Genomic DNA, 23,035 nt, shown 5'->3' on the forward strand with positions numbered 1-23,035 from the left:
CCAGCCCACTTATGCGTACCTTTCCTTCATTGGACACTAAACTCTGCATGTGAAGACCTGTTGAGGCAAGTGAAATCGAAATTGGGAGCGCTGAGAGCACTATCCGAGCAGCTGACTGGTGGCACGTAAAAAGCACCATTCGAGCATGATCGTTACCAGCGTTGCCTTACTGGCACTTGTGCCGGTGGCACGTAAAAAAATATTCGAGCAAGGTTGTGGCCAGTGTCGCTGGACTGGTTTTTTTGCAGGTGGCACGTAAAAGCACCCTACAAGAAAGTTTATTGGAATAAAATATTAACATAATTACCAGAATGGTAGATAGTACCGCCTTCTACGAAATGATCTTTGATTAAAAACGAATTAGTCACATTTTTCTCAGATTTCATTTTATCAAATGAACACATATCAACAATACTCTCTGTAAGTTGGTCTGAAATAGTTTTCCCCAAGAACTTAGCAACACGTGACACTGCTTTGGACATATCCTGTTGAAGAGAAATAATTGAAGTCAAATTGTGAAATTTTCAGTATTTAACGTTAAAATGTTTTCTTACATGCGTAAAACAATTTCTCTGATTAATACGTTAAAAGAAATGCATTAAAAAAATGTGGAAGGCATGTGAAGGGATATATTCTATGTGGTAATTATACTTTTTCAATTGGAATTATTTAAAAGTTAAACTTTATACTTTGGATATCTTTTGTGTACACGGGAAACAAAAACACGAAATAAATTATTATAAAATTAAACATAATTAATATATAATTACTGCTTTCATTTCTTCGTAAGTTATGATAAGTGCATTTGGGTTATCTTTACATAGAGCATAAATTTCCTGAACGTATTCAAAGTAATCACCATAAGGAACTGAAAAATTAAAAGAATAAATTGATATGTTTATGTAATAACTTTCAAAAGAATAGCCAAACCCTCTGCTCATAACGTTAAATTAAATTATAATGACAATGCAATGCTTAAAACGAAAATATTTTAGGCAACTTTTTGGGAAGTGAGTACAAAATTTTATATTTTACAGACAATTATAGAGAGAATTTGTGAAATTTATATTTTCATCAGTGCATCTAACATAGATATTTGCAACGTCATATTGATAGTATTTCTGTGCATACAACAGAGGTGATTGATAATAGATAAAAAAGTTTAATAAAAATATGAATTTTCCGATATAATGCATTGAAAATCTCAGAATATTGAATATAATATGTTCTTAGTTAACATGAGATCAGAGTATACTTCCATTGATATAATCTAAAAAAAATTAAATGAAAAAATAGACTTGACTTGATATGTATTTTGTGACCAGGTAGAAAATATCAATAAGAGAATATGAAATAAAAAGTGTTGAGAGAATATGAGACAAACGTTAAAATCCATAAAAATGAGTGGGGAAGTGGTCTGAGGAGAAGACAAATAAGTTACTCCATGAATACAAAGGACGGATAGACCAGGTGCGAAGCATGGAATTGAACCAACAGTAACATCTTAAAGCAAAATGATGGAAATGTAAGAGGATGAAAAGCAGCACAGATGAGTCACGACGTTGGGATTGTGTCGATGATTTTATCAGGAGAGAAATATAGGGTACATGGTCATTGACAATGCTTCCTAGACTAGCAGTAAAGAGACAGGAACCGAATGCTTGCAACAGGATGACTCTGATAATTCTTGGGTGTGGTGTTAAACTGAAAAGAAAAAGATTGTTGCTTTTGAACGCGAATCTCTGGTTTAAATTGAAATGAAATACATAAATATCAACGTTGGATGCTCATTTTGCGTTTCGTCTGCAGATGATTCACTACTACATCTACGAATGTTTTTTTGTTTATCAGTTTCAGCTCTAAGCTGTGGCCATGCTGGGGCAGCGCCGTTTAAATGTTAGATGCAATTCAAAATCTTCAAATCAATATCTGAGAAGAACATACATGTTCTAAGAAGAACGACAAGGAATATGTAAGATAAACGTCTAAGGTTGCACTTATACATCTCGGTTGAATGTCATTATCGATACACGACTTTGATTGTGACAAGATCTATGTTCAGATACAACGATACATTTGTAGATGCATGGCTTTGTGGGGTACAGGCAGAAATAACATGGAGGGATAACTAATTTCATTTCCATATTTCACCTACAGAAGAGTATGAAATAAACTTTCAAATTAGTAGTAGTAACAAATTATTAGTAGTAACAATAACTTGATAGGCTTACCTTCTCCTTTTATCCAAAGATCAAAATAGCTTGGAAAATCTCCTTTGTAGTCCAACAAATTAACGTTTAATGTATGTCTGTACGACGACACCAGCACAGCTTTTGGGTTGCGGTTGAGGAAGATAATTTTATGATCCTTTAGCAATTCTGGAGGCAGAAGTTCAGGATGAAGATGCGTGTTCAAGAATCGAGGTGATTTAGTGGAATCAAGTAGTTCAGCAGGTGCACTATCTAATAACATGTCTTCTTTTAGCAAGGAAACCCTTTCACTGTTTCCTGTCAATATCATATTAACAATTTCAAACATCCAATGTGACCCTGAAATGTGATATACAATCTTAGCTATTAAAACAAATGTATAAATAGATAAATATGAATCTCTCAGACGATCTAAGGAACGCATATATTTAGTGATCAGAGATATTTATTTACAGTAATTAAATCTAATCTTTTAACAGTCAAAAATTAATCGCTGTCCGTTCATGATTTCACCGTTTATAGAATTATATGAAGTTAGAAAATAAACAGGTTTGCAAAATTAAATGTGTAATAAGGCCGTAGACGCTGAAAAAGAAATCTTATGTTATTGAGGTACGTAATTTTATGTTCAGTGTTCAAATTCCACTCCTCTGAAATTTAAGCTCCATCATTCAAGAGTGAAATCATGGGATTTATTCATTTGACTGTATTTCTCCATATGCGAGACGAGCATGGAAAAGAATCCTGAAGCACACACATACACACGCGCGCACACGCACGCCCAACTACTCAAGCATAAATGTATCTGAGTTCCAATGCACTGCACCAGCAACACAAGTACCTCAATGTCAACACAAATTAACATTGTTTTTTTTACTTTTCACAAGAATTTGAGAAACAGTGAAATTATATGAATTAAGAGAGGCTGTCATTCAGACTTCTATATGATGTTAATAATTGGAAGATGCCGATCTATTCGAGAAAAACATTCATACATTAAAGCCATAAAACAATAATGATACAGCATATATGATTTGGCATGGCTTGTTTCTTGAGCTAACCGTGACCTAGGAGGTAATATGGAGTAGGTACACGAAAGAAAGTACTACAAAGCATAACAATTTTCGTGGAAAATACATCTCATATAGTCTTGCAATACACAACATTATCCAGAATTAAAGGCAAAAAATATTATTTGGTGTTAACCTCAGTGTATTTAATAATTAAGACTAATATCTATCAAAAAAGGCTCAGCTCTCTTAGACACACCGACCTGACATACGTACAGGCCAATTTTGAAGAGACGTTCTGCGAAAATATGATGCAAATTCGGAGTCAACATAAAAGCGATGATCTTCAGTGGATCCATCCAAGTAAATCTAAATTATTGATACAAAAATTCAGGCTCTTAATCTTTAAATCAGGCATGTATCAAAAGATGTTAGCGTAAAAACTGATGTTAACTCAAGTATGCCAAGAGAAACGATGCAAGAAACAATACTGGACATTCTCAAAGAATACTTTAGAATTCTTAAGAAATATAACCTAGTTTCTCATGCAAACATATACTGTCAAAATAATCTTTTGATAATCAAGTAGTTTAACTATTTTTCTGTAAGTCTTACATGCCTTCTCGATTTCAAGTTTATGCTTCACCACAGAAACTGCATTTCATCATCATTTCCTGCTGTCAGCCGTGTTTTAGATATCTTCCGATGCAGCTTCGTGAAAGAATCACGCATTTAAGTTTCATTATTCTCGAATAAAATAAAATGTTTTGACTGAACAAGACTCTTGAGTATCTGCCATGATTCCATTAAATTAATCTATATAACATACATAAATCTCGTATGAATAAAGTGCTTTCATTTACTTTATTTACTGTTCAGATGTCAATTGTCATGAAAATCTTTTGGATTTTATTGAGAACTAATGATTAATAAATAATATGTTGATGCTGTAAGTTGTTGTTTAAATTTATTCTAAAGCTACTGTGCATATAGATATTAATAATATAATCTTTGCCTTCTTCTCTGACGCGTTGTCTCACTCTACAACTCAGTACCTGCTCTCTTACCAGCCTGGAACTGGGCAAGTACTAGCTGACGTTGTTAAACTCTGAACGAAAACGTTCCACTTATGTCTATAAATCTTCAATATTAAAAAGTGTTTCGAGAATTGCATTGTCTAGTATATACGTTTCGCTTTTTAGACGACAGTGTGATATTTGAAGATAGTTTGGCTGACAGTTTTAGGAGATAAATTTACTGCATAGAGTGAATGTTGGAATCACTAAGAAGAGCCAATGATTGAAATATTGCGTTGAGCTTCTACGCAGTCACTCAATGTATCAGAAATAGCAGGCAAATCTCCCACAAATAACATCCTACATCATTACAATAGGGAAGTATACATTGGATAATGTAGTACTGGACACATTTTTCCCGAAGACAAGACAGCGTAGTCACAGCAGGAAAAACTGTCATCAAATGAGAATTAAGATGGAACAAAAACAACTATGACGACCACAACTAGGTACTCCCATACCAATTCGTGCTTATGAGTGATCAAGAGTTTTATGCCTATCTCTATGTATATTTCATGCTTTCAATATTATCTTTGTTATGCATTTTTGTCTATTTGTGATCTCAAATATATTTCTTTTCTTTCATATTGATTCCAAGTTAATTAAATTGTAATACTCAGTCTGTTACTACATTTGTGATTGGGTTGTGTTTAGTTCCTTGTCTATACATTGTGCTAGATATATATTTCATGTTATTTAAAACAGGAAGAATATGTGCATTAATAGTCAGTTGTATTAAAATGTTATCAGATATGTCAGCTGTATTTCTTTATAATCTGCAATTCTACTTTTAATAAATTGCAATTATTACATCTTAAAATTATCATTATAGCATCATAAATGATATGATGCTGTAATGCGTTGTTTAAACTTACTCTAAAGCTATTGTGCATACATATATTAATGATTTGTAAGACAGTGGTAATTATAGCTAGTAGATTATCTATATGGTTGCGCATCTATTTGAATTTAAACTAAAGTTTAACTTTATATTTTCAAAATAGAAACATGCAAGATGTAGAAAAAGTGGAATCAATTAAAATTAAATCAACAGTATATAGAGATTGTACTGAAATAACATGAGTAACCTGAATGACTGATTAAGTAAATGTTTGAAAACGACTACTTTGCGGTATCATTTTTGATGAAAATAATCGTTCTAAAATTATGTGTAGAGAAAGTTAATGGTAATCAGCGAGGTAAAGCTGAGAGATAAAGTGAGATGAAAACCAAAATTGGGAACTGCTGACCAAGTTCTGACTGATATGGAGAGCTAGGACAATGTATGGACTTTGAATGTGTTGAATACGTCAGTAATTGAAGAAGGTTCTGACTATTTCGGGATGGTTGACTGAAAACCTGTTTCTCAGAAAAAAGTGTGCAAACACTGAATGCAACAGTTAATAGTGAAGACATGTATAGGGAATGCTGCAGTCTTTTATCTTTTGTCATTTAGATGATTCAGTCATTATACTGCGGCCATACTGGGACACTACCTTGAAGAATTTTAGTCGTACGACCCCAGTATTTATGTGTTTGAGTCATTGTACTTATTCTATCGGTTATTTTTTGCCGAAACACTAATGTTACAAGAACATAAACCAACACAGTTTGTCAAGCAGTGGTGGAGGACAAATACTGACGCAAATACACGCACAAATGCGCACATATACTGACACATATATATAGTAGTAGTAGTAGTAGTAATAATAATAATAATAATAATAATAATAATAATAATAATAATAATAATATTTAATAATAATAATAATAATAATAATAATAATTAATAATAATAATAATAATAATAATAATAATAATCAATGTTAATTCTCTAAATGAAGTATTAACAGTAACTGCACGATAAAGTGTAGTATATTGCCACTTAAGTGTGGCTGACCCCTAGGGGTGGATGTTACTGTTGCTTTTAGCCCCAGGAGGACATCTCCTCCAGCTGGCTTATCGACACACGACTGTGTTCTGTTTGCCAATAATAATAATAATAATAATAATCTCGTCTCTGGATATCCTGTGCTGACACTAAACGAATACAAAAATGGCCATGATAGGATAGGACAGTATTTACATTGGAAAATATGTAAACACTATAAAATCAGCACTCCTGTTTACTGATATGAACATTAGCCTGTCGCTGAAGGTAACGATGTCACTATCCACTGGGATTTTCCAGTCAACACTGATAGAACGATCCAGGCTAATCGACCAGACATAATTATTATAGACGGGGAAGAACATACTTGTAGACTAATATACACACTTGTAGACTAATATAATACTTGTAGACTAATGATAAAAATATAGCTGTAAAGGAATTTGACAAATTAAGTAAATATTGGAAATTGAAATACAAAGGATGTGGCATCTTAAAGCGTGAGCTGTTCATGTTATTGTAGGTGCCCTAGGTATAATAAGAAAGGGATGTCAGAAACATCTAGATAAAATCCCAGGAGAACCATCTCTCAGAGAAATTCGAAAGATTGTGGTGACAAGTACTACCCACATCTTTAGAAAAACCCTATCAATTTTTAATGTCTGTGTTGTATTACATGAAGATATTTCACTACTGCCCCTGCCATTTCCCCTCCCCAAGCTTTCAGTCAAAGTGTAACATCTCATCTTTCACTCGCCCCAGATTCAAAGTAAATAATAATAATAATAATAATAATAATAATAATAATAATAATAATAGTAATAGTAATAATAGTAATAATAATAATAATAATAATAATAATAATAATAATAATAATAATAATAATAACTGTAGAATATGTGGAGATCGACAAGAAACAATAAATCATATTATCTCTGGCTGCCCAGTCCTGGCTAAGAAGGAATATATTCACAGACACGACAGAGCTGGGACCTATATACACTGGAAGCTATGCCAACAATATGGAATAACAACAGAAAAAAGATGGTATAAACACACGCCAGAAAAGGTCACAGAAAACGAGAAAGCAACCATACTCTGGGATATGCCAATACACACAGATAGAGAAATTAAGGCAAATAGACCAGATATAGTTGTCAAAGATCATGAAGAAAAAAAAATGCTTTCTAATTAATGTATCAATACCAGCAGATGACAACGTTTCTCTAAAAGAAATGGAAAAACTTTCAAAATACAAAGAACTGGAAATAGAGATAACTCGAATGTGGAATCTAAAAACAGAAACAATTCCTATCATAGTAGGTGCCTTAGGTATAATAAAAAAATATTCAGACAAATACATAACAAAAACAACAGGACTTACAAATATATATAACATAGAGAAAATTGCACTACTGGGTACTGCACACATTCTACGCAAAACACTTTCAATACAGTAAACATAAGAGCACCACAGCAAACCACAGCACATACCCAAGGCGCACAGAGCTGCGCTCGGTAGTGAAGTGAAAGCACGTTATAAAAATAAAACTACTGAACAATAATAATAATAATAATACACACAGATAGAGAAATTAAGATCAATAGACCAGATATAGTTGTCAAATATCATGAAAGAAAAAATGCTTTCTAATTGATGTATCAATACCAGCAGATGACAACGTTTCCCTAAAAGAAATGGAAAAACTTTCAAAATACAAAGACCTGGAAATAGAGGTAACTCGAATGTGGAATCTGAAAACGCAAACAATTCCTATCATAGTAGGTGCCTTAGGTATAATAAAAAAATATTCAGACAAATACATAACAAAAACACCAGGACTTACAAATATACATAACATAGAGAAAATTGCACTACTGGGTACGGCACACATTCTACGCAAAACACTTTCAATACAGTAAACATAAGAGCACCACAGCAAACCACAGCACATACCCAAGGCGCACAGAGCTGCGCTCGGTAGTGAAGTGAAAGCACGTTATTTAAATAATAATAATAATAATAATAATAATAATAATAATAATAATAATAATAATAATAATAATAATAATAATAATAATAATATGAACACAGGCCAAAGGGAGTAACGGTAAACGAACATTGCAAAATATTCTGGGATTTTAACATACAGTGCGACCAAGTCATAGAGGTGAGACGGCCAGATATAGTGATCATCTATAAAGATGAAAAAGAAGTGAAGATGATAGATGATGCAATACCAGGCAATTCAAGGGTGAAATGTAAGGAAACAGAAAACTGAGAAATACCAGCCACTGCGGGACGAGATAGTAAAGTTATGGGGTATGAGGAAAGTAATGGTGATACCAGTGGTAACTGGAACATTAGGAGCAATTTCCAAGGGCTTTAAAAAACATATTAAGAATATTGGCGCTGCTCTCAGGCTTGAAGTGATCCAGAAGACAACATTGTTGGGTATAGCTCCCATTCTAAGGAGAGTGTTGTCTCTTTGAGTCACAGGAGAAGGCACTACTTGAAGCCTTTGGTGATTTGTCATTGCCTGCTTTCAAGTAAAGAACAACCGGTAATTAAGAACTATCCGAGAGTCTTCCAGAACAACAACAACAACAACAACAATAATAATAATAGTTTAGCCAAAACTCATGTCGGAGCAGAGGAAATATTAACAATGACAAATAGTACAAAAATGAAAATCATAATATCAGTGATGATAGTAATAATAGTGAAAGGAAGTGGTTGGAACCTCCCTATGTCCTGATCGATGCTACATCTAGTGATGGTGTCACAATAAAAATACTGGTAATTGCGCAACCTGATAATTGCTACCTCATATATGAGTGACAATGAAAAAATAAAATATTGTGAATAATGGTGGTAATGAAACTAAAGCCCTTGATGGTGACAGTGTTGCACCCAGCAGGCTCAGAGATACTGGTCTGACTCCAGTCTGTCGTTATTGGAAATGGATAAATTGACGGAGAAAGAAATGACAGAAAAATTTAAGGTGGAGTACTTGTGCACACTGAGACTGGTCCTTAAGTCGAAATTAAACGGACGGAATAAGATTGAAGTTATCAACACCTGGGCGGTTTCACTTCTTAGATATGGAGCAGAGGTAACTGCATGGACAGTAGACGAAGTAAACACCTTAGATAGAAAGACAAGGAAGTTGCTAACTTTGATATGGGATACTCCACCCAAAAAGTGCCACAGGCAGACTGTATGTACCAAGAAAAAGAGGAGGAATAGGACTGATTGGATGCGAGCACAGCATTAGAACAGAAGAAAACAGCGTAGTATGGTTTGTAAAAAATGTCACAGGACCGCTATTATTGGAAGTAAGAAACTCAGCCTTGTGTGGGATGAAAGACTGCAAAGGTAAAGCACTGTACAAGCACTTGAGAATGAATGAAACTGAAAATAGGTAGATAAAGAAAAGAATGCATGGACAATTTCATAGGGATGTTGAAGATAAGACAGACAGAGAAAAAAGATGGCTATGGATGACTAAAAGTGATTTAAGACTGGAAACGGAAACTCTAATCTATGCTGCCCAAGAGCAAGCATTAAGAATCAATTACATCAAATACATAATAGACAACACATCAGAAAGTGATAAGTGCAGAATTTGTGGACAAAATGGTGAAACCGTACGGCATATTACCAGTCAATATACGCGACTAGCCCAGAAAGTATATATATATAAGATTCGTCATACAATATAGCAAGAATTGTCCACTGGACAACTTGCGATAAGTATGGACTTGACAGAGCGAAACATAAACCCGAAGGCATTATCGAAAATGATGATGCAAAGATCCTATAGGATTTTATGATTCAGTGCGACCATGATATAGAGAATAAGAAACAAGATGTAGTGTTAATTGAGAAAGAAAGCAAACGATCCTAGATCTTAGACATAGCAAACCCAGCTGACAACGAGGTATGCGACAGGGAAGAAAGAAAAGTCGAGAGATATGACAGGTTAAGCAGTTGTGATCGATGAAAAAGGTAGTAGTAGTACCAATGATTGTCGGAGCCCTGGGAACAGTGAGCAAAAGTCTCGAGAAGTACGTGGAACGAATAGGGGCTGCAATAAGGGTGGAGCACTTGCAGAAAAGAGCACTGCTTGGGACCACTCGAATACTCCGGATGGTGTTCGAAAAACAATACTCGAGTTATAAGCACACAAAAAGATAGATAGACAGACAGAACGGATTTTATATATTAATATTTTTATACGGGCGCGCACGTACATGTATGTCAGTATTTCATATATTTTCATAAAGTATTTCATAAAGAAGTGTGCTAAAATGGTCAGAGAGTGAACATTAGTTTCGCACTTGTAGAGCACTTAGCTGTATAGGCGACTCGTGAATGGTGGAGGTAAATATTCTCTCTACAACTGGAGGGAGGAAAGCGGCATGATCAGTTAGTTTTGTAAATAAGAAAGTGGAAATTTTACCGGTGAATGTGTTAAATTATAAGGCACAAAAAGAAAATTGCTCTCCCCAGACAACAGAATATGCTTCAACACACGAACTCACATAAAGAATCTTGCAAACCAAATCCAAAGACGAAATAAAATCTTTACAAACCTAAGTACACGTACGAACGTCATATAGACACATGCATACACACACACATGCAAACACACCTAGTCTCAGTGAACCTCTAAACAGAGGCTACAATGAAAAATATTTTGCCTAACAAAATTGAGATAGTAACATCTGACCTGCTGCAGGAAAGGAAAGCATCAAAATATCATCAAGTCTAATTTTCACCGTATGTAGTTTCGATAAAGCTGACGATGCCATGTCGAGATGCAGAATATTGTGTCCTTTATATTGATAAACAGATATAGGTTCTCCATCTTTGCCGAAGTATTGCTTAAAATTACTTTCAATTTCTTTTTTTATTTCTTCAGGGTTGATTTCTTTATCCATTGTAGTTGTTGATGTACTAGTTATTGTAATCGATTAAAAAAAAATCCTATCAGTTTCTTTTGTTGTCCTTTAGTGTGAGACTAATTTACAGCTCAGAAAGTATTTATTATGCACATTTATCAGATGTGCCTGTCAAATGAAACATAACACTCTATCTCTCCTTGTATAATATGTTGAAGTATGTTGATATTTTTTATCATTAAACCTTGATTTGAATATTTTAATATGTCTGATTTTGAACTGATTACAGATTACGAATACATACTATACGTGCAGTACAAATTTCAAAGTTCATTCGCACTAATATCAGTTGCAGCAGTCAACGTGGAACATATAATGAAAGGCGGTTATGATGGCTTTCACGGAGTTGTTCAGTTTCTAAGTGTAGCAAGTGACAAAAGGCGACAATATGACGTAATGATCGTTTGCCCGAACAAGCATAATTGTTGGTATCCCATTGGTTAAAACTACTGCCCATATACGAATTCTAAACTTTCATCAAAGAAATGTTTCACGAAATACGGTTCTTAGAATTCGGATATGAGCAGTTATAAAAACCTTGTTTTTTGGGAAATTACTCAGTGATCGTAGGATGTTACTAAACTCCACAACACTCACTCATTGAGATATTGGCTATTTTTTATGCCATGTCTATGATAAAAATCCAACAAGACTTATTTGAATTGTGAACTCTAGTAGTTAGTACGAAGGATTAGCTAGTGTAAATTTTAAGTCGTAATTCTCTACGACAAAATGACTTTCCTTCCCAATTGTACTATAAATGCTAAATGTACATAAATAAAATAAGAGGGGTGTATGAAAAGTCTTGAGCCTCAAAAAACAAAACACGGTACAAGACTTCTGATGATTTATTTTTCAACATAGTCCTCCTCGATAGCTGAACACTTTCTCCAGCAGTGCTGAAGCGCCATTATCCTGGCGTAGAGGAACTCTTTTGTTTGAGATTCCAAGAAACTTTCTACAGCGTCTATGACGGCAAAATGGCGACCAGCCAAGGCATTTTTCAATTTTGGGTATAGATGAAATTCAAAGGAGCTAAGTCTGGCGAATTAGGCGGATGGGGAACAAGTTCATATCCACAATCACGAATGTTGCCATGGCAGCCACTGAGGTGTGGGCTGGAGCATTGTCGTGATTAAAAAGGACTCCCCTGGTGAGCATTCCCAGCCTTTTTTCTTTGATTGCTTCTTGGAGGCGTTTCAGTAGCTGAGAATAATACAGTCCTGTCATGGCGTGACCCTTTTCAAGGTAATCTATCAGCAAGACACTTAGAGAACCCTAAAGAACTGACGCCATGACCTTGCCAGCTGAAGGAATGACCCTGGCCTTCTTTGGAGTAGGAGATGTGTGCTTCCACTGCTTTAATTGTTCTTTGGTTTCAGGCTGGTAGTGATGAACCCAACTTTCATCCATAGCAATGAAACGAGCCAGAAAATTCTCTTCATCGGCTTCAAACAGTTCCAGATTGCTCGTGGACAAAGTGCACCTGGTACGTTTCTGTTCAGTCAAAAGGCGAGGGACCCACCTTGCAGAAACTTTTGAGAATCCAAGTTCTTTTGTCACAATGTTGTCTTCTCTTTCAGTTGAAATGTCCAATCTCTTGGCTATCTGACGACATGATATTCGACGATCTTGCATTATCATACCAAGAGCAAGGTCAATGTTGTCCTCGGTGGTTGCAGTTAGAGGTCTCCCTGGTCTGGGATCATCTTCCACACTCTCCCTGCCACGCTGGAATTCATTTACCCAGCGTTTGATTGTCGCATATAAAGGAGCATTGTCTGTTAAGGTTCTCACCATATTTTCATGGATTTCTGATGGAGTCATGCCTTTCAAATGAAGGTACTTTATGACAGCACGATACTCAGTTTTCTCCATTTTCATTGTAACCTCGACACTTGTTTATTCAAAAATCTGCAGCAAAAAAAATTTAAAATATCAGAATCATGAAAATGAGCAAGAATACCCCGAAAAGACTGTACTAACCAGAAAAAATTGTTTCAGCTACCTAGCAGCCCCGTTTCTAGGTTAGGCTCAAGACTTTTCATACACCCCTCGTAATGTAGTAATTATTTTCTCTTTCTTCATGTTCTTCAACTTGTTAGTGAAATTTATTTCTGTAATTATGAAACTGTGGTTTTTATAGCGGTTAAAAGAACACAAATTTATTTATCTTCAACATACATGCACGCATAAAATGTCCGTTAGCGTTTTAAAGTATATATTTCTCGCTATGGTATTTATGTAGCTGGAGTCAGGATTTATGTATAATGATAACATTTATAAGTAAGTTATAAGTGACGTGTTTATCAATATATATTCCTACTTCAAAAGTAAAATATATTTATTATCTATTTCCAAATAGGAAACATATAAAAGTAGTGTTACACAAACAGTAATCAAACCGGCTATAAAACAAGCTTCCATTCTTTTCAGATTTTGTCTTAAAGACATCACTCCACATTTGTTTTTTCATAATCTTTCCTTGAGGAATACCTAATCTTCTAGAAACAACTACCCCTCCTACGTAGATCAATAAGTTAGTGTTACCTATATTTTTAGTATCTATCCTACAGATAACAGAATCTACCTTCCTAATCATATCTAGCAGCTTCCTTCTGTTTGCTCCTTTTAATGCTGATCTTCTGGTCTTCCTCACTTAAGTTTCTTAATTCGCTAGTGCCAATTGTTCCTTCTTGACTGGTAGTGCTGTTGTCATTCTTTCCTCTAGATCCTTCTTTGGTTTTAACTGCATCTATATTGTTGCTTGGTTTTTCAATTGTTTGGTCTTTCTTTGCCAGTTCTCTGGTGACCTCTTCCACTTTTATGTCTGTCATCCACTTTCTTCTCCTAATGGCATTAGCTTCATCTACTTGTCTCTGCTCAGTCACTTTAAACACCCTTCTTTACCCAAAATGTTAACATTCGTTTTCTATAACCCCTTCTTTTAGGTACACTTTCTAAGTAACACTGCATTACTATCCTATTTTCTTCCCTAGTACACTTCCGTTTCCTTAATCTACTGATTTTATCTTAGGGTAATAGCTGTAGTCATTTTGCATCTGTACTGAACCATTGTTAAACAAGAGGCCTTGCCTGAAAAGTTCAAACTAAATTTTCACTGTTTCAATCAGAGTTTCTGCGCAAAATCTTGTCTCTCATAAACTGAGGTAAGATAATGGTAATGTTCTTCACAATCATAGTCATCATCACTATTATTATTCAACATCTGATAGCTTCAAGTAAGTTTCTATTGCACCACATTTTAAACTTTCGTGCTGCTGAGATGTGTGCAACATTGCATTTTTTTTTGGTCGTTTGGGGAGTATATTTTGCTACAGGGTTTAATTTGACTGTTCTGTTGTAGTAATGTTTGTATTGTGTGTGTATTGTGCGCTGTTCTTCTGTTGGGTATTGGCCCTTCATGGCACATGTAGTAGGGAGTTGTTCGTTTTACTGGGTATTTACTGTATGAATATATTCCTGTGTTTTTTTGTATAGTGTTGCATTGTAGTAAGCGTGTATCACTTCATTGTAATCGTTTTCATCTGTCCATCGTTCGTTTTAGTTTTGTTATTCGTTAGGGCAGGGACAATAAGAGATGGGTCCGTCTTTACAACGCTAACTTTTTGACAGAGAACACATCCTCTGGAGGTGTATTGAAGCTTCTTTCGTATCGCGATTGCTCGAGCTCACAAGACGAAATTCTCTATTTCTTTCTATTTTATTCTTTATTCTCTATTTATTGTTTTTTTTTCACCGAACATCGATCATAATTGCTCTTTTTCACTCTTCAGGGGAACGAAACTCGACACCACCTTTGTTAAAGTCATTTAAATAACGTGCGTTCGATGTTTGTTTTCTACGCATCCGTGGGTAGTATAAATAGAACATTTATTGATGTATTAGCGAATAACTGAGAAACAACAATGTGCATATGTATAGAGTATTTTTAGAGCTAGGTTTGCATATGAGATTAAAAATTTACTTGCAGTTTCGCAGTTTTGGTCTAGAAGTATTGCAGTCCACATGTTTACATTTTCACAGACGTTTTGCTGCGGCGGCACATCAGGGAGAAGCTAATATATATATATATATATATATATGTGTGTGTGTGTGTGTGTGTGTGTGTGTGTGTGTGTGTGTGTGTGTGTGTGTGTGTGCGTGTGTGTGTGTGTGACAGAATGGGACAAGAACACAAAACATCCAGATAGACGATACAAAGAAAACACGGACAGGTCATTCGGAGTTTTCTTTCTTCAGTCGAGATCCAGATTATCCTTGCAATTTCGGCTGGTTATTCTTGATATTGCTCCAATCTGGCCAGCCCCAAGGAAAAACTAAGCTAAGAGCATTAGATTCCTTGGAAGAAAGCAGCGAATGTATACAAAAACAAGGACGGAAAAAACGAACAATGTTTCACAAATACAGTAGGAATGATAAAAAGACGTAACAACAGATGTCTTTCGACTTAGGACGAATAAAATTAAGCTGGCGTATATGGAAATAAAGCCTTACAGCCGGGATACAAGATTTCACAGGCACAGGGAGAAATAACGATGTTGTACGCACAACAGCCGCCCAAGAAAGAAAGATCAGGCTTGGCCGAACACTAGTCACGTGGGAAGAGAAGAGAGAAAGGTAGAGGCAGAGGGACAAAAGAATTATGGAGGGACGATATATATATATATATATATATATATATATATATATATATATATATATATATATATTAGAAAAAATAATAAGGTACTCAGATACTCCATATATGAAGAGAAATATTTCGGTTTCCTGAAATTACTTACATTAAAACATACTTCACTTTGATTGTTTTAGCGGATTCTTAACTTCGGCTTCGTGATGGTTTCAGATTTGATCTATCTTCCCAGGCAGCTCGCTGTCACACGTCTGTGATGTTTGTAATTTGCTGTGGTCCTCCCAATTATTATAATTATTATTGCTATTTGTATTTTTATTTCAGGTTTTGTTGGAACTTCTGGAGTTTTGCATTTGTAGCGGGCTTGCTGCCTGTAGCCTGCGGTATCATGCTATCTGTTCTTTTCAACTATCTAATACTTTCCTGATTATTCTGGCCGTGTTAAGGAAGCAAACCTTTTGTAACAGTTCTACTGGATACTCTATTCCAATTTCCTGTATATTCCTCATGATGCCTTCTAATATTGTCGCCAAGGACCCAACAATGATTGGCACTATGTTCACCTTCTTCATTTTTCACAGCCAGGCTATTTCGTACATAAGAGGGTGGTACTTATCTAGTGTCTCGCCTTCTTTCTTGAACATTAGTGGGTCAAAGGGGCATGCAACATCAACTATATAGCACATGTGGTGCATCTTGTCCACCACCACTAAGTCCGGTCTATGATTTCGTCCACTCTATTATAGATATAGCACATCGGAGACACTTGCTCATTCCAAAGGTTGACCCTCCAATCTTGGTCAAAGCTTGGTCTTGTGCGCCCAGTATAGTGCTCTCAGTCTCTTTGTTCAATGTTCCTTTCTTCAGTGATCCTACCTATGTTTGCCGGCATCTTCAGTTGTGGCTACATGGAATAGATTGTGTAGTTCCTTCTTGCGTAATTCTTGTTCATGTCCTTTTCGTACTTCTTCTGCTTTCCCTTTTTTCTCTGCTCTCAATACACCCTTATTCTTAACTTTCACTAGCTTGGTTTCCTCACTTTGGGCTGGGTATTTCATTAAACTCTCGAGTGCAATATGCACGCAGCCTTCCACACTTACTAGTCCCCTTCCTCCATTTACTCTCTTCATGTATAGGCGATCAATGTCTGCACGTGGATGATGGGTTCCATGTATCGTTGGTAGCTTTCTTGTCTTCTTGTCTAATTCCTTTAGCTCCTCTTCTATTCACTTCAGGATTTCAGCGCCATACCGAATTACTGCGAGTACTCGCAAGTTTATAGCTGAAATTATGTTTCTGGCATTCATCTTTGAAGCCAGGATTTTTCTCAAACACCGTAGGTAGTTTTTCTTTGTCTTTTTCTTTTCATATCATTGTGTTTAATTCCATCTACGTTTCTCAGTCAGGTATTTCTAACCGAATTCAGGTTCACTTGTCTTCATCATTTCACCACTTGACATACATATGCCGTCTGTCCTGGCAAGTTTTCCTCGTCTTATCACCATCGTAGCACATTTTGAGAGTCCAAACTCCATCTTAATATCATTGGAGAAAATAAGCACAGACTGGACTAGGCTGTCCAGTTCTACCTAAGTTTTTTTGTGAATAGCTTCATGTCGTCCATGAACAGCAAGTGGTTCAGTTTGCCCTTACCTCTTCCCAGATCATACCTCAACTTTGTTTTATGTAGTATTTCACTCGAGGGGATCATTCCTAACATGAATATCCTTCCTTGATTTTCACCTCTCCTAATATTTGATTCCCTGCTGTTAATTCGTTCTCCAGCAATTCATGCTATTTCATATGACTTCTCATATTTTCTGCTATTCCATACATTTCCATTGTTCTTGTTCTTCAGGAATATGGTATTATATCGTATGCGTTGCGATAGTCAACCCATTCCATGCTCATAACTTTATGATCTTTAGCAATTCTGGTTGCATAAAGTTCCGTTGGAAGGTGTGTGGTAAAGAATCGAGATGACTCAACGGAATTCAACTTTTCAATTGGTGCCCAATCTGTTAGCATGTCTTCTTTTATCAAAGAAACTCTTTTCTTTCAATATCATATTAGCGATTTCAAGCATCCAGTGTGACCTTAAAATGTTATATACAATCTTAGCTATAAAAACAAATGTTTAAACGGATAAATGGGAATCTCTCTCGCGTTCTAAGAGTTTCTTGTATTTGGTGATCAGAGATAGTAATTTATGTTAATTAAATCTAATTTTTCAATGATTGAAGGATAACCATTGTGCGTTCATGATTTCACCATTTGCAAAAGTAAATCAATTGTAATGCAATGCTGATAAAGAAACCCTATAATATTAAGGTAAGTAATTTAAGGCTCAGCATTCAAATTCCGCCATTCTAAGAGAAATCGTAGGAAGGATCAATTTGGCTATATTTTACTGTGTGCGAGTTAAACATGAAAAACAGTCATGCAGCACTAAGCTGGATATTTTATACTTCTGTTGCATATTTGTTGTATATATGTATATACATGATCAGGGGCCAGTTGTGTATACCTCTTAGCTAAACATCTGAGATCAGTTAGTGTTAATTCCTCTTAGCAGAAAGTTTTCTTTCCACTGTGCAAAGTCACCATTTTACACACACACATACCATACACATTTACACGTGAAAGTAAACTAAACAAGAAATACCACCCCACTTAATGCATTTAGTTGGAATTTCATAAGTATTTGGTAACAGTTTAACTCAGCTCTATTTTACTCAAAGTTACGACTTCATCATTAGACTTATGAAAAATTAGACTTATGTAGAATTTAAAGGTAGCGTTTACATGTAAATATACGACCCAGCATTGGTCAGTACAGGTAACTTGGATTATTTGAAGAAGTAGCGACTCATTTTGTTTCTATATATCTTCCACATGGTTCATGAGGCCGTCTATTGACTTCGAACAGTAGTCGGCAAGCAGTAGCATTTAAGAGTTGAGCGATGACAGTTGTCAACATACCACGTCGAGACATAACTAGTTTGTTGCTTTCCGGTTTCAAACACAGCCGCTTGATGTAATTTTCGCCTTCTACCTTGAAGTTTTCTCACTCTACAACCCAGTACTCGTTCTCTTACTCACCAGTTTGAGACTGAACAACACATAAGTTCGAAAGTACCAGCTGTTTATTTTATTATATGATAGACGTGATCAAGCAGAACTCTGAACTAAAACGTTCCACTCTTGTCCATACCTTTTAACACTCAAATTTTCTCGTGAATTGCGTTATCCAATATCACGTTTCACCTTTTAAGTGACAGTATATTTTTTGAAGAATATTTGGCTGCAAAGTTTAGGAGATAGATTTACTGCGTAGAGTGATGTTCTAAATCACTGACGAGAACCAATGACTGAAGTATTGCAGAGATTCTACGCCGTTACTTAACCTATCAGAAAAAGCAGTCAAATCTCCCACAAATTACATCCTCCATCATAACAAAAGAGAAATATATATTGGATAATACAATACTAAATATATAATCCTTGACAAGACAAGACAGCATAGTCACAGCTGGAAAACTAGCATCAAAGGTCTGGGGCAAGAACAAGAACTATTATAACGACCACAACTAAGTACTTCTGTATTGCTTCGTGTTTATCTGTGGTTAATAGTTTTTTGCCTTAGTATATCTTATGCATTCAATATCATGTTCGTTATGCTTTCTTGTCTATGTCATCTCAGATATATTTCTTTTCTTTCATATTGTTGATCTCAAGTTAACTAAAATGCAATATTCAGCTTGTTAACACATTTGTGGGATGTGCTTATTCATTGTTTGTATATTAGGCTATAGATATATTTGATGAAATTAAAATATCAAGAACATTCACATTAATAGTTGTGTGTGTTCAATTGCTTTATAACCTGCAACTCTTCTTATATTAGAATGGCACTATGCGTCATAAGTAAAATTTTAATGCTGCAATGTTTAAATTAATTCTAATCTACTGTGCATACAGATATTAATAATATTCTTGTAATACATCTTTAATTACAATAAGTAGATCATTTATGTGCTTACACGTCTGTCTGAGTTATAAAATATTCTTTAAGATAATGTTCACCTTATATGTCTTTTCAATATAGAATCTTGCAAGGTGTAAAGAAATTAAAATGAAATCAGCAATAATTAAGGATTGTGCAGAAATATGATGGCTAGATTGAATGACTAAGTAAATGCTTCAAAACGATTATCTTGTGTGACCACTTTTAATAAAATAATTTTATTTAAAAAAAAGTATGAGTACAGATAACTCATCGAAAATAGGAACATAAATCTGAGCAATAAAACTGATAGAGAGCCAAAATTGAGAACTCTCGAGCAAGTCTTGAGAACTGCCGAGCATCGATCCAAGACAAGGTGTAAATTTTGAGCACCTTAACCACGTCACTTTATGAACTAGATACTTTGTGTTGGAATGATTGACTAAAATCCTGTTTATCACAAAAAAAAAAAAAAAAATGCGAGTAAAACCATAAGGTCGAATTAATTCTTCCGAATTAGTTTTCCAAAAAAAAAAAAAAAAATTTAACGGAGTTAGTTACAATTAATGACTTTCATTTATGTAATGTTATAAAAGGCCACAGCTGCTGAAACTAAATCTACCGTCGGAAAAACTGTCGTTGATTGGGCACCTGTTATGCGCAGACAACTGCATGTATTTCATCACACAACATCCAGTACAAAATCTATTTTACTAGGAGGGAGTAAAATAAAGGTTGGACAAAAAGTGGTCATTCCAAATTACATTCCATCAGAAACACAGATTGTATCGGATGAGTTGCGAGCTTATAATGGTAAACATAAAATACTGGAAGAAATATATCACAACGCTTTGAGGATCTGATGACGAGATCCATATCCCAAATGTTGAATCTATGCTGGATCGCATCCAGAAAAGATCCAAAAGAGCGTTCAGTATTGGAGGGAATTTTACATTTTTTGAATTTTGGTGGTGTGATGACAGACAAGATAAAGCAAGATTTCCAAATTTATTTTAGCTGTTTAGGTCATTATACGCACGCACACACACAAATACATACACACACCTGCACACGATTTCTTTACTCACACGAACACACACACACACACACACACACACACACACACACACACACACACACACACACACACACACACACACACACATGCACACACACACACACACACACACACACACACAGACATGCACACACATACATACAGACAGACAGACAAACAGACAGATGATTGTGTTGACGTTGAGATATGACAATGGTTGTAAGCATGTTGTTGATGATGGCAATAGCAAACGAGCGGTTAGAAGAGAGTGTCAGAGTAAGACTGGGTGTATGTGTTAGTGCTGATGTCGATAAGGACTATGCTTATTCTGGAAACGTTAGGACTTCCTGAGAAAGGTATAAGGCCATAAACTGATAAGTCACATGATTTGACAAGCATCTCGGTAACCACACAAGACAGCCCTGTGACAAAGGTATCAACATATGTAGAGACATAATGTATACTCATATACACAGATATGCAAACACACACACACACACACACTCACACATACACACATTTGTTTTCTCTATTCGTATGGCTTTGCATATACTAATATACTTACATATATATAGATAGATAGAGAGAGAGAGATTATAGATAGATAGATAGATAGATATGGAAAGCGAGAGAGTATACGAAAATGTATATATATATATATATATATATATATATATATCGTGTATATGTATATGGAAAAGTAAGGTTATGTTAGGTTCACTGATAAGCCCATCACAATAATTTAGAAGTGAATTAGCTTGACTTGTATTTATAGTCTAAATAGCTTTGCAACTAAAAAGAAAACTAAACAGTAAAGTCACGTGATTCGTGTTGTTCATGTCTGTAGAAATAACGACTTCAATCAGTGCTGTGTATAATAGACGACAAATGTGCAAACACGGAAAGAGGGAAATGGCGAAAATAGAATAAATAAAATTTGAAAGAGAAATATAAAATCATAATTACAAAGCTAAGTAAATACACGATAGCAAAGTGAATGGAGTTTAATAAATACAAAGGGCTACATAGGGTACGAGGGTTGGCTGAAAAGTTCATAGGCTGACCACGATGCAATAGTCTAACCAAATGTATTTTATTTTTCGACATCGTCGCCCATGCAGTCTATACACTTCTTCCATCAGTGTTGCAGCGTTTGGATTCCCATGGTATAGAAGTTCTCATCTTGACACTCAAAAGCTCCTCAACAGCAGATAGGACCTCATCATCGGTCCGATATTGCTTCCCAGCCAAGTGTTTTTTCATGTTAGGGAACAGAAAATAGTCAGATGGTACCAAATCTGGAGAATATGGATGGTGATCAACGAATTCAAAGCCACAATCACACACAGTAGCCATTGCTACCACAGAATTGCGTGCAGGGCATTGCCCTGGTGAAGCAGGACACCCTTCGTCATTTTTCCAGGCCGTTTTCACTTGACTACCTTTCGCAGCTGCCTCCACAAGTTGGTATAGTATTCTCCATTGATAGTATGGCCTTTCTGAAGGTAGCCAATGAACACAATGCCCGGAAGACGGAGACCATCGCCTTCCCTATCGATGACACCACCTTGTCCTTCTTTGGTGGAGAAGAAGACGGGTGTTTCTACTGCATGGACTGCCGTTTGGACTCTGGCTCAAAGTGGTGAACCCAACATTCAATTTGGGTGAGTAAACGTTCCAGCGGTGAGCTGGCATAAACGTTAGCACGCCAAACGAAATGTTTAACTGTATTTCGTCTGCCGCTACGTTCTGAGTTCAAATTCCATGCGTTTCAATTGTGTCGTATGGTTATAGATTTTATTAATGTTTGAGAGATTATTATTAATAGTTATATTTTTATCTTTTTCTATGTTCGCTTTGCAAGTAGTTTTTAGGGTTTGATATTGTTATATGAATATATTTTATGGAACTTATACTTTTATTTCTAACTACTGTGGCGGCTGCATATATTTATTTTGCTTAACCTGGTGATATTGATTTCAAGCCTGTTTTAATTTAGGCTGTGATGGTCAGATTTGAGTTTGTTATTCTTACTATTCTAACAATGATACAGAATTGAGAAACATCTTTGTAATTTGTAAATTTATGTTTCAGAGAGCAATGCACGTGGAAAAAATAACAAAATTTGCAAAACAAACTACGATAGCGCAGATGGAGGTC

At 35.4% G+C, this 23,035-nt stretch overlaps 2 protein-coding genes across 2 annotated transcripts in view; both read right to left on the reverse strand.

Moving 5' to 3' along the window:
- LOC106884082 (sulfotransferase 1E1) overlaps positions 1-11,520 on the reverse strand; it is a 16,498-nt gene extending 4,978 nt beyond the window's left edge. The window contains exons 1-4 of the mRNA XM_014935301.3: positions 10,924-11,520; positions 2,232-2,549; positions 771-868; positions 308-485 (exon numbers count right to left, since the gene is read on the reverse strand). Of these exons, the coding sequence (XP_014790787.1) occupies positions 308-485; positions 771-868; positions 2,232-2,549; positions 10,924-11,134 (805 nt within the window). The 5' untranslated portion in view covers positions 11,135-11,520. The remainder of the gene's footprint in view (positions 1-307; positions 486-770; positions 869-2,231; positions 2,550-10,923) is intronic.
- Positions 11,521-12,003: 483 nt separating this feature from the next.
- Positions 12,004-13,171, reverse strand: LOC149136469 (protein GVQW3-like). The gene is made up of 2 exons (XM_089348335.1): positions 12,447-13,171; positions 12,004-12,196 (listed from the first exon to the last, which is right to left on the reverse strand). Exons 1-2 carry the CDS (start codon positions 13,037-13,039, stop codon positions 12,004-12,006), a joined length of 786 nt encoding a protein of 261 aa, XP_089204461.1. The 5' UTR covers positions 13,040-13,171.
- Positions 13,172-23,035: the final 9,864 nt, after the last annotated feature.

Source organism: Octopus bimaculoides, chromosome 3, assembly GCF_046866305.1.
Source record: "Octopus bimaculoides isolate indiv1 chromosome 3, ASM4686630v1, whole genome shotgun sequence".
Classification (NCBI taxonomy): domain Eukaryota; kingdom Metazoa; phylum Mollusca; class Cephalopoda; order Octopoda; family Octopodidae; genus Octopus; species Octopus bimaculoides.

What these genes read in the sequence shown, in the direction of transcription:
- LOC149136469 (XM_089348335.1), bottom strand. Translation starts at nt 13,039, where the DNA reads ATGAAAATGGAGAAAACTGAGTATCGTGCTGTCATAAAGTACCTTCAT. An exon ending in TCAGCTGGCAAGGTCATGGC is followed by an intron (nt 12,197 to 12,446) that starts GTCAGTTCTTTA and finishes CTAATTCGCCAG; the next exon opens with ACTTAGCTCCTTTGAATTTC.